At 40.7% G+C, this 15,028-nt stretch overlaps 1 protein-coding gene across 3 annotated transcripts; it reads right to left on the bottom strand.

Moving 5' to 3' along the window:
* Window positions 1-2,462: 2,462 nt before the first annotated feature.
* Window positions 2,463-9,367, bottom strand: nkapd1 (NKAP domain containing 1). Of its 3 annotated transcripts, none has more exons than XM_037678237.1 (6): window positions 9,107-9,137; window positions 8,940-9,016; window positions 3,816-3,904; window positions 3,579-3,719; window positions 3,387-3,440; window positions 2,463-3,285 (listed from the first exon to the last, which is right to left on the bottom strand). In XM_037678237.1, exons 2-6 carry the CDS (start codon window positions 9,006-9,008, stop codon window positions 2,832-2,834), a joined length of 807 nt encoding a protein of 268 aa, XP_037534165.1. In that variant the 5' UTR covers window positions 9,009-9,016; window positions 9,107-9,137; the 3' UTR covers window positions 2,463-2,831. The 3 variants fall into 3 exon arrangements, with proteins under 3 accessions (XP_037534165.1, XP_037534163.1, XP_037534164.1); XM_037678236.1 differs by lacking the exon at window positions 9,107-9,137 and adding an exon at window positions 9,143-9,367 and having other exon boundaries at window positions 2,464-3,285; XM_037678235.1 differs by lacking the exon at window positions 9,107-9,137 and having other exon boundaries at window positions 8,940-9,035.
* Between the last annotated feature and the right edge of the window lie 5,661 nt (window positions 9,368-15,028).

The following is a 15,028-nucleotide window of genomic DNA, read 5'->3' as shown; positions in this document are numbered from 1 at the left end:
CGTAAAAACTTTGACAAGTTTCTGAATGTATTCACTTTGATCACGAATGGCAGCTTATTAAAATCTATTCTCTGCATCATAAACAAGCTGAGTTTTCAGAAAGAGGCAGGATTGTTGCTGGGCGTTTGATCCTTAAGAGCCTCCTGAGAGGAAGCTGCCCCATGTTTCTTTTAACAACTTGGCAAATCAAAAGAATGACAACAAAGCCTCTTATTGAAAAATAAGTGATTAACGTATGCTGATGAAACTTGATATCATTCCATTTGTTTTGTTTGGGTATGTCGTGGTTCTCAACTAGAACAACAGGAGCCTGTAGACGTGTTTGCAATTATAATTCTGTATGAAAATGAAAGTTGGAAATTTAATCTGGTTGACAACAAATCCCACAAATTGATGTCAATATTACTCTTTAACAAATCAGTACTAAACTCCTGTTAAGTTAAATGTACGTTTAACAAATGTTACTAAAACTAGAGAAAATTATATTCCTGTGGAAATGCAGTATGAATGTGCAGAACTTGCTAAAAAAAACAAAAACCTGCTAAAATTTGTTAAAAAAAACATGTTGAAATGTAGCTGAAATGGAAGAACAAGCCTAAATTAGTAGAAAAAAGCAGAAAGAACACATACTTCCTGAATTAGGTTTAAATAAGCAGTAATTAGCACAAAAAAATGGAAATAAGCTAAAAGAAAAGGCTTAAATTAGCAGCAAAAAAAGTCTGCAACGTAACTGAAAGGCAGAAAGTGGCTTAAACTACTAAAAGGAAGCAAAAAGAGCTGAAATTTGCTTAAAAAAAAGAGGTGGAATTTGCTGAAAAATCTCAAATTAGCATAAAATGGCTAAATAATAGCTGAAATAGCAGAAAAGGCTGAAACTAGCATAATTTAGTTGAAAGGACCAAAACAAGCTGAAATTATCAGAAATAAGTTAATTAATTGGGCTGAAAGTAGCAAAAATAATCACAGAAAATCTAATTTATCTGAAAACAGCTGAAATTAGCTAAAAAAAATGCTAAAATTAGCCAAACAGGTAGAACAAGCTTAAATTAGTAAAAGAAAGCAGAAAGAACACGTTTGTCCAATTAGGCTGAAAGAAGCAGAAATGATAACAAAAAAAAAAAAAATCTGAAAAAAGATTAAAATTAGCACCAAAAAACAACAACAAAAAAAACAGCTGAAAAGAAGCTAAAAAGCAGAAAGATGTTTAAATTACCAAGTGGAGAGAGCACATTTTTGCTGAATTAAGTAGAAAAGGGTTGAAATGAGTGCTGAAAATGTGGAATTAGCTGAAAATGCTAAAATTAGCATAAAACAGCTAAATGGTAGCTGAAATAGCAGAAAATCTGAAACTTGCAGATGTTTGTTGTTGTGTACAGAAAGATCTTGAAAGGAGCACAAAACTTCTGAAAAGACAGCTGATATAAGTTGAAAGTAGTTTGAAAAAAAATGTAATGTGCACAAAGAAGCTGAACCAGAACAAAATGTGAAAGGAGCAGTAAATGGTTGTGAACAGATCTAAAGACTTCAAGGATGTAAAATGAGTTCAAATCATTTTCTGAGAAAAAAAAACCCAGCAGAAATGACTAAATATTTCAAAAAGCTAAAGTTGCTCCAATACCAAAAGTCATAACATCCTTCTCCTGAATGAGCTGAACGCTTTGATTTGTTGAAATAGCTTAAAAATTGTGGAACAAGAAAGATGCTGAAAAATGGATCACAAGTGTGACTGCTTCATAAACATTCACACTACAAGTGTACAGGGTAATCGTTGGGAGCTATTTTCAGAAATGAAATAATACACATCTGTGGCATTCCAGATGATTATAATTTGACCGCATCATTGGTGTTCTGCACAAGAAATCTGTTTAGTGGTGTTAGTATTCGTTGTACTTACAGGGAAATGTGATCCAGTTAAACTGGTGTATTTTAACACCAACAGAGGCATTAAAAAAAAAAACATATTTGGGCATGATTTCAGTGGTGAAACATACCAGTACTTTTAATAAGTTGTTATTTTTATTCATAATGAATGTGAAAAACAATTGTAGCTTTTATAATAATCAAACCTACTATAAATTGCTGTACTGATATAAATAGCTTATTCTGCACCAGGTTTATTTTTAAATCACAGCAGTTCGTTTTTCTTTGCTGATTTAAAGTCAAAATTTAAAAAGTTTAACATTAAAAAAGCTGCCTAATAATTGTTTCCCTCCATTTAAGTAGCACATTCCTTATTTTTAGCTTCTTACCCTCCATGTTTATACAAAAAAAAAAGAAAGAAAGAAACCATTTATATTCTGTAATATCACTTCCTAACTGAATAAGTTTGTGGCTAAGGAAAAAAAAAACACTACTTATACAGTTTATACACTAAAATAGGTTTATTTTTGATACTGCAATACTCGAAATACAAACATTAGAAATGTATAAAGCTAATAACATCAATAAAAGCCCAACTTTAGCCCAATGAAAGTTGCATAATTTCACTTGTTTCCCTCTTAGATAAATAAAAACCTTTAATGTCAGGTCAGAATCTGAGACCAGCGTGATCAATCAATGAGACTGCAGCTTGCAGGAGTCCTGGTGGGGCAGGTGGTGGATCCCACCCCCTTCATGCTGCCTGCTGACGGTGCCGCAGAGCTGATGAGATATTACTCCTCAGAGCAGCCAGAGAGAGGAACAAACGCACAAGTTAGTTGATGTCGAACAAAATGCAACACAAAGCGGCCCTGCAGCCAGGAGCCCTCTGTGGAGCCCAGGCAAAAAAATAAAATAAATAAAACCTGCAGTAGTTTTCCTCATCATTAGCTGTGCGTCTGCTCACATCTGTCTCAGTCTGTGCAACTATTGTCTGAGCGCTCAACGCCTGCTGCCTTCCAGTTGTTCCTCCTTTGCTTTTTGGAGTCCAGCTCCAAATCGGAGTCCTTCAGGGAGTCCTGCTTTCGCTTTTTACCACTTTTAGTCCATCTCTCCTCTTTTTCCTCATCGCTATCGTCCCCTGAGCTGCTGTCCTCCTTTCCATCTCTGGTTTTCGCCGTTTTCTTGTTTTTGTGTCGGCTTTTAGTCCTCGTTTTCTTCTTTTGCCTGCCTTTTACATCGCTTCTGTCATCGGTGCTGCAGTCGCTGCTCGAGGACCCGTCTTTCTTTCTCTTTTCATTCCCACTCTTCTTCTTCTTTTTCTTCTTTCGGGATGATTTTTTTGATCGTTTTAAGAGGCGCGCTTCTGTGTCAGACTTGGACTTCTTCATTTTGTGACCAATCTTCTTTGCAGCTCTACTTTTTTCACTACAAAAAGGAGAACAATAAAATTGTCAAAACATGACAAGACTTTAGCTTTAGTGTCCCTTTAAGATCTCGTTTTCTTTCTTCTTTTTTTTTTTGCTTACTTGTCACTTTCAAACTCCTCAGGATAAAGCTCCTTGAAGCCACTATGTCCCCATCTGTGACGAGAACACAAGAAACGTGTAAATGTTGAAAACTTGTCAAACTCTTCTAAGATTACATTTTCAGTGAGGGTGCAGATGTACCGGCACTGACAGAATACAGAAAGGGAAAAACACATTTGTCATGCAGCGTACCTGTCAGGATCCCCGGCCTCAAATTCATAGAGTTTGCGGGTCCAGTATCGAGCCTCTCTGTCGTCGTGTTCTAAAACTCGTTCTCTGCTTCGACTCCTGTTTCTGGACAAATCTGGGACTCGATCGCAGTGCATCCGTCCTCTGGAAATCAAATGTGTTTCAGAAGTTTCAGAGAGACAAGCAGTGTTAATACGAGTTGTGTTTAACCAGCGCAGATTAAACTGGGACTGCTCCTACCTCACACTGTCTGTATCTGGAAAATGTTTGTGTTGGGACTTCTGGACCTCCCAGTCTCGCATTTTCCACATCTCCATCTCTTCTTGGATCTGCAGCGGGATGACGAGAGAAAAAAGGAAAGCAGAGACATGTTTATATCTCACTTCAATCAGATGTTAACAGGCTACACACATATATACAAATCAGTGTTCTAACATGTAGATCTTTATTAAACAATAATTCTATAAACAGGTTTAAACTTTTGCTACCCCCCCCCCCCCAAGAAAACCTCAGCGGTGCTGAAAGTTGTGAATCGTTCTCATCTTTCCAATCTCTTAGACTATGATCTACACTTTTAAGTTAACGTGGCTTCAAAGTTTTTAATTGTCATTTGCATTACATGTGGTACATGAGGTGGAACGAAATTGTATACTCAAGGTCCCAGTTACACCAAAAAATAGCAAAAAATATAAAGTATAAAGAGAAACAGAATACAACATGTGTGTCCAACTCAAGGCCCGGGGGCCAAAGGTGGCCCTCGTTGACATCTTATATGGCCCCCAAGATTTTATTTTAAATGCAAATCATTTTATAACTTTTTTTCAGTAATCTTTGATTATGATTTTAAAAATGAAACAGAGAATGACAAATGAGACCAATCAAACTTTTGTTGAGGAACCTGCAACCAAGAAAAGATGTTGGGGATCTAACTTGAGTTAATGTAGATTCTGAAACTGGCCCTTACTTTGAGAAAGGGTTTAATTTTGGCCCCCTTTTGTAAGTGAGTTTGCCACCCCTGGTATACAAGGATCTAAGGTATATGCTAAACACTAATAATGTAAAATAATAAAGTACATTAATCAGCAGCCCAAAAATGAGTCTGTTGTGAGCAGATGGGTATGAATGCAGCAGTTTAGAACAGTGGTTTGGGGACAGGAACAGGACTCTAACACAGATTTTGTTTGATTAAGGTTGAAGTGAGATATGCGACATATCTGTGCTGCTGATCTCTTGCCTCTAAACCAGGGATTCCCAACCCTGGTCCTTGAGGAACACCATCCTGCATGTTTTAATTGTTTCCCTGCTCCAACACACCTGATTCAGTGGTTTAATTACTTCCTCATGTTCTGCAGAAGCCTGTAAATAACCCATTTCTTAAAATCAGGTGTGTCGGAGCAGAGAAACAACTAAAACATGCAGGATGGTGTTCCTCAAGGACCAGGGTTGGGAACCCCATGGTTTAGAGGCACGAGATCAGCAGCATGGACACTGAGCAGCACAGATAAGTCACATATCTCACTTCAGTCTCAATCAAACAAAATCTGTGTTAAGAGTCCTGTTCCAGCCCCCAAACCAACAAATATAATTAAACTTGACAAATTATTTTCAATTGATTTGGGGAAAATCACTCGGAGATAGTGAGGAGTGGTTTTCCTCAGCTCAAGATGGAGAGTTGGGTCACATTGGTTCATTAGCAGTGGCAGGTGGAGCTGATTGGCACAGCTGCTGCACAAATCAGCTTCTCCTATCATATGTAGTGGCATGCTGGGAAATGAGAGCCTGCCAGAATGAGCCACGCAGGAGAGGTGTCTGCCTGCCAGCCTGGGCGTCATTATTACGGAGAGCGGTTTCTCGTTATAAGAGTTGTTTTGTGCACTCCACTGTGTATCAAAACTCAGGAACCGGTTTGTGTGAGGGAGAGCTTACAAGTATCTGCACACATCACTGAAAATCAGAAGATTAAAAAAAGGATATCAAATAATACAACTGATAAGAAGTCTTATTTTTTGGATAAATGCTAATTTTGGATCATATGTCACAAAAAGCATTTGTAACATACGTACATGTCTCCCTTTCAGACCACCAGGCTATATAACTGAGCAGATTTAAACTTTTATTTGTTTTTTTTTAATAGGTTTCTCATTCAAATGCACCCTAATGTAGCACTTATAGGTTTGCATCTAGTCATACACCAATGAGCAGATGAAGAGCTAAGTGGGGTCTGGGACCTCATGTATCAAATAGTGCAAAGCTTTAATCCTGAAAGTTGGCACAGGGACAACAAGGGACAACTACGTGCGCACAGAAAATATTCAGACTTATCAAAACCGTGCGCATGCATGTTTCTGTGCACATCTGCTTCTCAAGTTCAGACCAACATGAAACTACGTGCACATGACACCCCCCCCCCCCACACACACACACACACACCTCACCTACATATGCAAATAGATACAGATGTGTCCAGCATGTGTGATTCTCCTCTCTGCACAATCAGAGATTACATCTAGATGCAGGAAAATAAGGAATTTCAAGGAATGCGAGTCTGAGACTCTCCTAAAGAAGTAGTGGGGTGTAAAAATGTGTTTGCCACACATTTGCAAAGAGGTAGTGATTGTGTGTGTGAAGCTGCGGTTGTCACTGAATTAGCTGAACCAGGGATCTACCCGCAGAGCACCTCTGAGGCGTTTCCAACTTTATAACAACATAATTAATGTAAACACAGAGGTACTCGGGAGTTTGGTCAAACTTAGAGGCTTATTTTATACATGAGGTCAAGAAACAAGTAGCTGCGCATTACCTGAGGTTTTTTGGTGCAACTGCAATCAAGTTTAATTTTAATATAGGATCACAAAGAATTTGATATATCAGAGTGACAAGAGTCAGAGATTTTTTATTGTCGTTCCACCGCATGTGGTGCATGTGGTGGAACAAAATTATGCACACAGGGTCCCAGTTACATCCAACAATAAAATGTAAAAGAAAAACAATAACATCTAAGATATGAACTAAGAAAAACATCAACTAAAAATACACTAAGCACTAACGGCATAAAAACATTACGTCAAACAGCAGCACGAACATGAGCATGGATGATCATGGATGACACGGTCCCATATGGCTTGCATGGATCAGGAATGACTGCAAAATACCCATTTAGTATCTTCTTCTTCTTTCAGCTTTTCCCTCTTCAAGGGTCGCCACAGCGAGTCATCCTCCTCCACCTCACTCTGTCATCAGCATCCTCTGTCCTCACTCCAACTACTTTCATGTCCTCTCTAACTGCATCCATATATCTCCTCTTTGTATTTTTCCTGGCAGCTGCATTTCTAACATCCTTCTACCAATATACTCACGGTCCCTCCTCTTGACATGTCCAAACCATCTCAGTCTGGCCTCTCTAACTTTATCTCCCAGTTGTTCAACCTGTGCTGTACCTCTGATGATCTCATTCCTAATCTTATCCATCCTTGTCACTCCTAAAGCCTCCAGTATACTGCCGCGTACGTCCGTTCACGTGTACGTACGCGTGTACGTACGCGTGTACTATACGCAGAGGGTTCAGTCTTCATACTCCAGCGTACACCCCAAGCAGCTGCAGAGAAGCTTCACAGACAAGGGGCGTTTACCTTCGGGACAAACTGAGGTCGCCGATTGGTCATTTGCTGACAAGCCTACTGGATTGATTGACAGGTCGGAAAAAAGAATAAAAGCGAGCGCTGGCAGCCTCAGCCGCAGCGGTGTTCTGTGTTTATATGTTGTTAATAAAAAGATCTAAATAAATAAATAAAAAAACAGGGAGTGCTGGCTCTACAGCCCACACATCAGACCAGCCCACCAGGAAATCTCCAGACCCTCCCGCAGCCACGCTGGACCCGAGTTTAATTCGCTCGTGACAAATTCCTTCATTTCTCACCATTTCAGTCATTGCATCAAGGGAGGAGGAAGAGATCTCTGCCTCTTGGCAAAAACAAACCAAAAGAAAAGGCCAGATCAGGGATGAAGAAGGGGAATTTAATACATTGGTGTCGCATACAAAACAGTCCGTCGCTGGGCAGTTTATTGTGCGACACCGCATACGCGGTCGTAAAAATTTGAGCTTTGCACGGACATGCCCTGGGGGGTACGCTCATACCTCTGCGTACGTACGTGCGTACTTCTGCGTATGGATGTATGCAGCAGTATACTGGGGGCTTAAGGAGAACCTTAAAATAACCATTTAGTATATGGTAAGTGTAATCCCTAAAAAACACACTTCCTGCCAATTCATCCATCAGTGATGTCCTCCTGCATCACCACAGCTTCACGATTTTGCACAATTGTATGCAGCGATTTATGATCATGTCATTGTGCACACCAGATCAACCTGTGGAATGACATGCGAGTTGTTCTGAATAAACTTGCTGATCTCACAAAGTTTTGTTCCCAGTGAGAATGAAAGTGCCCTTTAAACAATTCACATGGATTTTATCAGCCTGTGCTCCTTGCAGGCACGTGTGTGTTTACAGATACACGTGACAAAAATAAAGGGACACTTTGGAGATTACGTCGGCGTAAAGTTGTGTTGATCATTTTTGAGGTGTGTTATTTTATTATATTGTATGAGGTTCAGTTTCCTCGTTCCAGCTGTAAACCATATAGCCTCAAACTCATGAGAAAACACTGTGTTTAAACCCCCCCTGGGTTCAGAAAAACAAACAGAGAATTTTATTGGAGTATTTAGGCGAGTTCCAGTACTTTGCAGTTTGATAATCTGGACTGAATGAAGGTCAAACTTTCTCAAAGCAGGTCAAAGGTGTGCATACATTTAAGCACATGTTCACACAACGTTCATTTTGACACATCGTGAAGTGTGCATGGAATGATGGCACACAAGACCTCTGTTAATACATGAGGCCCCTGGTGTCCCCCCCCCCAAGGATACTTCTTGACAGGTAGTAGGGTAGAAAATCGAATCACCTAACTTCTAGCAGGAAGACAAGTAAACAAGATGTAATAATTTGACTTCTTAAATTATGCTTCTTTCTAGTTGGTATCAGCTTTTTTATCATAAACGTCTTGTGTGAATCTGTTACTGCAGTATAGTCCATCCCATCAAGAATTTTCACAGTATTTTTTTTGTGTGATTTCAAAAGATCAAGATTGTTGGGACTGCTCACAGAAAATCTCTGATTCCTAACTCTTTTCCTGTCTCGTTAGTGCTTTTACTGAACAAGCTGAAAACGTTTAGTTAATTTTAAGATGTTTAGACCTTCAAACGTTTTCACACTCGTCTAGTATTCTTCCTCGAGAAGTTGAAAAGATTAAATCAAAGAATAAGGAAGCTACATTTGATTTTTCTTCACACGTGTTCCCCAAACGCACCTTGTTGTGGGCATCTGTGTGGCGAATAACATTCCGCAACAACGTCTTCCCCAGCGGCTGTTTTGACATGGTAACACCTGACGGGATGAGACACATGTGAGTCAAACACAGGCAAAAACGATCGTGAGAAAACAAAGATAAGATGGTGAGAACAGAGCATAAACAACCGACTTCTCTTCGAAACCACGAGTGCACGTACTCACCTGTTAGCTCGTTAGCTAGCACTGATATTCAGCTACTGAACTTGTCTAACATCTACTCCGCGCGGTTTGTCAATAAAGTACAACACGTTCGTTATTATACATTAATGTGCTCAGTGTTTACCACCGCACTGTAAATGTGTACAAACTGTACATTTCTGAAAAGAGTAGCATTCGAGGATAAAAACACAGCTCACAGCCTCTAACTGTACTTCCGCTACGTGCTGCGTCACTGCGAACGATTGAAAAAGCTGAACGGTGATTGGACGAATGGCTTCTCACGCGTCGAAACGGAAGTAAAAGTTTTTCAACTATTTGGTTCAATTCAATTCAGTTTATTTGTATAGCGCCAAGTCGTAAGCACTGAAAATTCAACTCTGTTGTTGTTGCTATGATCTTTTTTTTTATTTTTTAGATTAAACTATAGTTTTGTTATCTTTAAAGGACCAGCGAATGAAATGGGTAGGCTTGTTCCTTTTAAGTCAGCCGACATATGATCCGGCTAAAAGTGACGGCAAGCTGCAGAAGGAGGAGTTTCCCTTTTAAATGTAGAAGAAAGCTACACGGGTGGGAGGAAGTTACGACCTGTTTTAGCGATTCAGGTTTTACCTTGTCAAATAAACCTTGCAGCATAAATGTGCAACAGAGGAATAAAAAGAACCTACAGAAAATAATTTACAAAGTTTAAAACTTCAACCTTCATTTATGCAGGTTAGTCCCATTGAGCCTCGGTGACTGGATCAATTACAAGAGAGACCTGAAGTTTAACAAAGAGTGATGACAACAGTGGACAACAATGACAACAATAGACAATCATAAATGTACAAATTTAATTTATTTTTTTATTTATTTAACAAATGAAAATAAAATGGTAAGGATAATTAAAAGGAAAAGTAGCAAAAAAAACTGCTAGATTGTAAGGCGTAGAATACTAAAAACAGGAACATGCCAATATTAATCAATACTATGTTATTGTAGATGAACAGATGCTCTGATATATTCATCAATTAATGCGGATTCCTCATTTTTCTGAACTGAATAAAACGTGCATTGAATTTAATGAAATGCAAACGTGAGACGTCATTTATATTTGACCCATCAAAATGAATGCGGTCATTTATTTACAGAATCAAAGTTTAACATCAAACATTTACATTAATTTGGCAAATTATGAAAATAACAACATAAGCAATCAATCAGGAAAAATCATACGGCCATGATTTTTCCGTTGCTTCACCACAGACATTTATGAAAACTGTACAATTATGATCTTTTACCCACACGGATGTGGATGAGCACTTTACACAGACATTTCTAAAATATCTGGAAGAATTTCTACTTGAGAGAAAAGTTTAAAGATGGGAAAGAAGTTAAAGGGAGTAAAGATGGTATGTGAGGGGAAGTGTTCACCAGAACCGACACTCTCCATCAGAACCCAGCTCACCTCGGTACGCTTGGTAGGAAACTTGACTCATTACCTTTCTGAGATTAATCAGCAGATATGGAGTTCCGTTAACGCTACCTGTCCAGCGTCTCCTTAGGATGGCTGTAGCTCGTCAGAAGTAGTGGCGAGTGGAAAGTGTTATATTCCCATGACTCGGAAGAGCTCTGTTGTCATGTCAGGATCTTCCCGTCTCCCAGAACTGGGCTTCTCCGCACAGAACTGAACAGAACTGAACTCAACCGAACCGAGTGGAACCCTCACAGAACTCCAGCAGAACTGAGTAGTTTTCAGATCTCAGTAGACCAGGAAGTACCGACAATTTAAAGAGCCCTTTCCCGGTTCATACGGGAGTCTCCCATTGGCCAGAACCGACCAGACGGGGTGTGTTTTGTGACGTAAAAGGTTAGAAGACAGCAAGAATTGTTATGGGACAGATCAGAAATGTTCTCACAGACAGAGAGAGTTTTGTTTTGGCGCGTTTCAGAAACAGGTGCCAAAACCTCTATATTTACGTCTGAGAGGATTCTAAAAACATGACAGTTCGTTCCAACAACTTGTTTTGCGTTTGACTCCAACCTTGGACCAACTTACACTTGCTCATTCAAAGGCAGAAATCAGAAAATGCATAAAAATCTGTAACAGACCTCAACATGAATTCTAACTTTGCATGAGAAAAAATCATTACACAGTTAATAAAATTGATTAGTTCACTGCAACATCTAAAATGGTTTGAACTAAGACACTTTGATTATCAACATTTGTAAAATAGTAATGATAATAAAAAAGAGAGTGTTCTTTTCACTTGAATCTTCAAGAAAGAAAGTCTCAGGATGGGTGAACCTGTATTTCTGGATTCAAATCAATAAAATGACAGTTTCTGTCCCACAAGGTTCTTAAGGTCAAGGGTTTTGACCTTAGGCTTAGTCGTGACACCAGATCAAGTTCACTACAGTCCCCCCTTTGGAAATCATCACCTGTCCATGGGGATGAATTCCAACTATGAACTTAGGTCTTCGATTGTCCTTGAAGCTTGAAGTAATCCAGCAAAGAAACAAGAGTCAAGAGTAATCCAGCAAGGAAAACAAAAGTCAAAAGTAATCCAGCAAGGAAAACAAAAGTCAAGGTAATTCCACAATGTTCTCGGTAATTCCATTGTGTTGATTATAATCCCACATCGTCTCGATAATTCCATTGTAGCAATGCTTTAACCCCTTGAAAACAGAGTCTGTAATCCACTGGAAAAAGTCATATAATCCACAATGGTAAATCCACAACGATTGGAAGTGTTGATTAATCAGCATACAGAGGGGTATCCTTGGATTGAACTGAAGAAGCGGCCACTGGATGAAGAGTGGAGACCAACGTCAGGATTGCAGGTCGCCTCCAGCGAAGGTTGTCTCCAGCGACGTCCAGCCTGTGCCGTTCTGGTTCAATGTGTCATGCAATTATGTGGTTTAAGGTGGGCTTATGAAGGGGATTTTACATAAGGCCTTAAACTATATGCACCTGGTGTGTAAGCTATTATGGTTGGGAACAGCTACAACTACCAGTTAAGGGGTGGAGCATGCTGAAAAGGGGTAACTACAGGGGTTTAAGCCTATAGAAAAGGGTTCCAAACTATTTTTCCATTTCTAACCTGGCTTAAGTTAGCTTTACATGGCAAAATATAGTTTGGATCAAATGTCTGTTGTCTTTTAGACGAACGACTTGAGATTGGGTGTTTGGTTTCCCCATAAATGTTTTGGAAGTCTATGGCGAGACTTATCAAAAATAATTAGCTATCCCCCCGAATAGAATTGTTCGAGTAGGTTCGGCTTTAGCGATGTGATATCAATGTAGATTATGGTACTTAAGGTAACAATAATATACATTGACTCCGCAAGGATTGCAATTTAGCGAATGAACTGCATGTTGGCATGGTTAAAGTCCTCTTAGTCTCTAACTTAACTTACACACAAGATTCATTCTTACCTCAGAAACAACCAAAACCAATTCAACAACGTTTCAACACCGACAAGAGTAGTGACTAAGCATCTAGAAACATCGTTTCACTGCTTCCCCTCACCCTGGTTGTCAGTTTCAGTCACGCTGTCCCGTGTGAGTGGCTTCTTTGCAGACCCGCTTACGCGAGGCATAATCATATCGAGGTGCGCTGCATGGCGATCCACGTCGACTCGGAGTGACGTTTGGCCCCGGAACAGGGATGCGAGTATCCCACACAATACGAGGGTTATCGTCATTAACAGGGCTATGATTAACGTGTCCGCGCTTGACCACGCATAGTTAATTGGTTGGATCGGGTTCTTAATTGTGGACCTGAGAGACTTGAGAACTCGGTTTATTGGTTTCACGTCGACGACTTGGGTGCCTTCAAAACGGATCCTTCCCAGAGTCTCTGGATCTATGTCTATAGACATATTCCCCAGGTACTCTGAGTCATCCAGAGTCGCGTCCCATTGTTCCGGATCGAGGTGATAGAGCGTCAAATCACCAATGTGTATGGTTGTTCCCTGGGGAACACTGATCCACATTGTTTTGTCCGGCAACGTCAAAGGTCTATTTGCCCCGGGTTGATCGTAGGCTATGATCGCCTTTCTTTGAGGAGCGTTCACTAGCCAACGAGAGCCAATTATTTCCGCTTTTGCAGCTTTAGCCAGGTGTCGAGGCGTTACGGTCGTTGAGCACTTAGAATTCTCCGGAATAGGTGTCAACCCGCATAAGCCCGCGGTTTGATTCCACACAAACGGCTTACTCGCGCACAGATAATGTATCTCACGAGTGAGAACACACATCTGAAGGTTTGGAGCTAGATAAACTGAGGGGTTATCGTCGTGGTACGCAACCATCTTCGGTGTGTCAATTTGAACATGGTTTTCACCGTGCCAATTGCCAACATTAACAACGTCCCTGAGTCTATATATGCCATTTGAGGGAATTATCGGTAGGTTGATAATGAACGCCATTTCAAACGTTTTGTGATTGACGTAGATTGGAATTGCGCTACCGAGAGTGTAAGCCAGGTGAGCCTGTATTTGCGTGACTCTTTCGCGCGTAGCGGAGCTGAGGATGTCGTTCACCATCTGTAGAGAGACTAGATACGGTGGGATCCTACCGGTGGCTAGTGTATCTACCGACGAACTGACATCTCTAAGCATGTCAGCAAAAATCCTATCCATTAGGTGGGCGACAGCGTAATCCGCTTCAACCTTACGAGTTAAGTCATTTACCGCTTGTACGAGGGCTTTGTTTTCTTGGGTGGCACCCAAGAGGGTGAAGATTACCAGGAGTGGTACCATCATTGTCTTATGGAAACACAAAGAGATAGGTCTTAGCTTCGTAGTGGTCAAGGGTAGGTCCTGTGAATTTAAACTATGGTTAAGTTTATTATCCATTAGTTATCTTCTGCTTGGATGACCCTTATTCCCACGAGGTCAGATTTTGTGAGATCTTTGTCTCCTGAGGAGTTATTGCACGCCTTGTGTGGTTTAACCTGGTTTCGATGTACCCATTTAACAGTTGGCTCTTTTTGGCCTTTACTGATTTTTATCTGGTAGATAACTGGAGACACTTTGTCGATTATCAGATGGGGTCCAGTCCATCTAGGCATCAGCTTACGGGTGAGAGTTCCGGTCCCGGACTCTCTTCTCCCAGTTTTTGGGGGCAAACGTGTAGTACCAGACCCTGTCTCCCACTTGGAGTTCCTCGTGAGAGGCCTTTTGGTCGTAGTACGCTTTGCGTCCTTCAGCTGATTTTTCCAGGTTTTTCTGTGCGAAAGCAAAAGTGTTTTTAAGGTGTCTTTCCAAGTCTTTCATGTATTGTTGTGTAATGTAGGCTGTTGCCATGGCAGCATCGCCTGGTTGGTACAACAGGTGTAGAGGGAGAGTCATTTGTCGACCCGTCATCATCTCGAAAGGAGAGATGCCAGTCGACGTGTGTGGAGTGGCTCTTATGGCCATGAGGACCAGAGGGAGTTTCACGTCCCAGTCCTTGTGGTTTGCGGCTACGTATTTTTTCAGAATACTCACCACAGTCCTGTTTGCTCTCTCAACCTGGCCTGAAGCCTGTGGGTGGTAGCCAATATGGAAGTTGGCTTTGACGCCTAGCGTCTTCCACAGTTCCTTCATTACTTCACCTGTGAAGTGTGTACCTTGGTCTGAGTTCACCCTAAGGGGGAGTCCAAACCTTGAAAATACATGATTCATTAATAACATAGCAGTGGTTTGTGCTGTGTCATTAGGGGCTGGTAGACATTCTACCCATTTGGTAAACGCGCAGGTTACCGTGAGAAAATATTTATTTCCTCTAGAGGTCTTAGTGAGTGGTCCGACCCAGTCAATCTGGAGGTCCGACCATGGAAATGCAATGCCTCTACTATGCAGTGGTGCTCTGTGAAGTGGTCTGGATGGTTGAAACTGGCCACAGATCAGGCACCCTTTTATGTAGTC

Source organism: Nematolebias whitei, chromosome 6 (assembly GCF_014905685.2).
Source record: "Nematolebias whitei isolate Nwh7 chromosome 6, NemWhi1, whole genome shotgun sequence".
Classification (NCBI taxonomy): Eukaryota; Metazoa; Chordata; class Actinopteri; order Cyprinodontiformes; family Rivulidae; genus Nematolebias; species Nematolebias whitei.
Note: the sequence above shows the minus strand (reverse complement) of the source record. Positions and strands in the feature narration are given on the sequence as shown.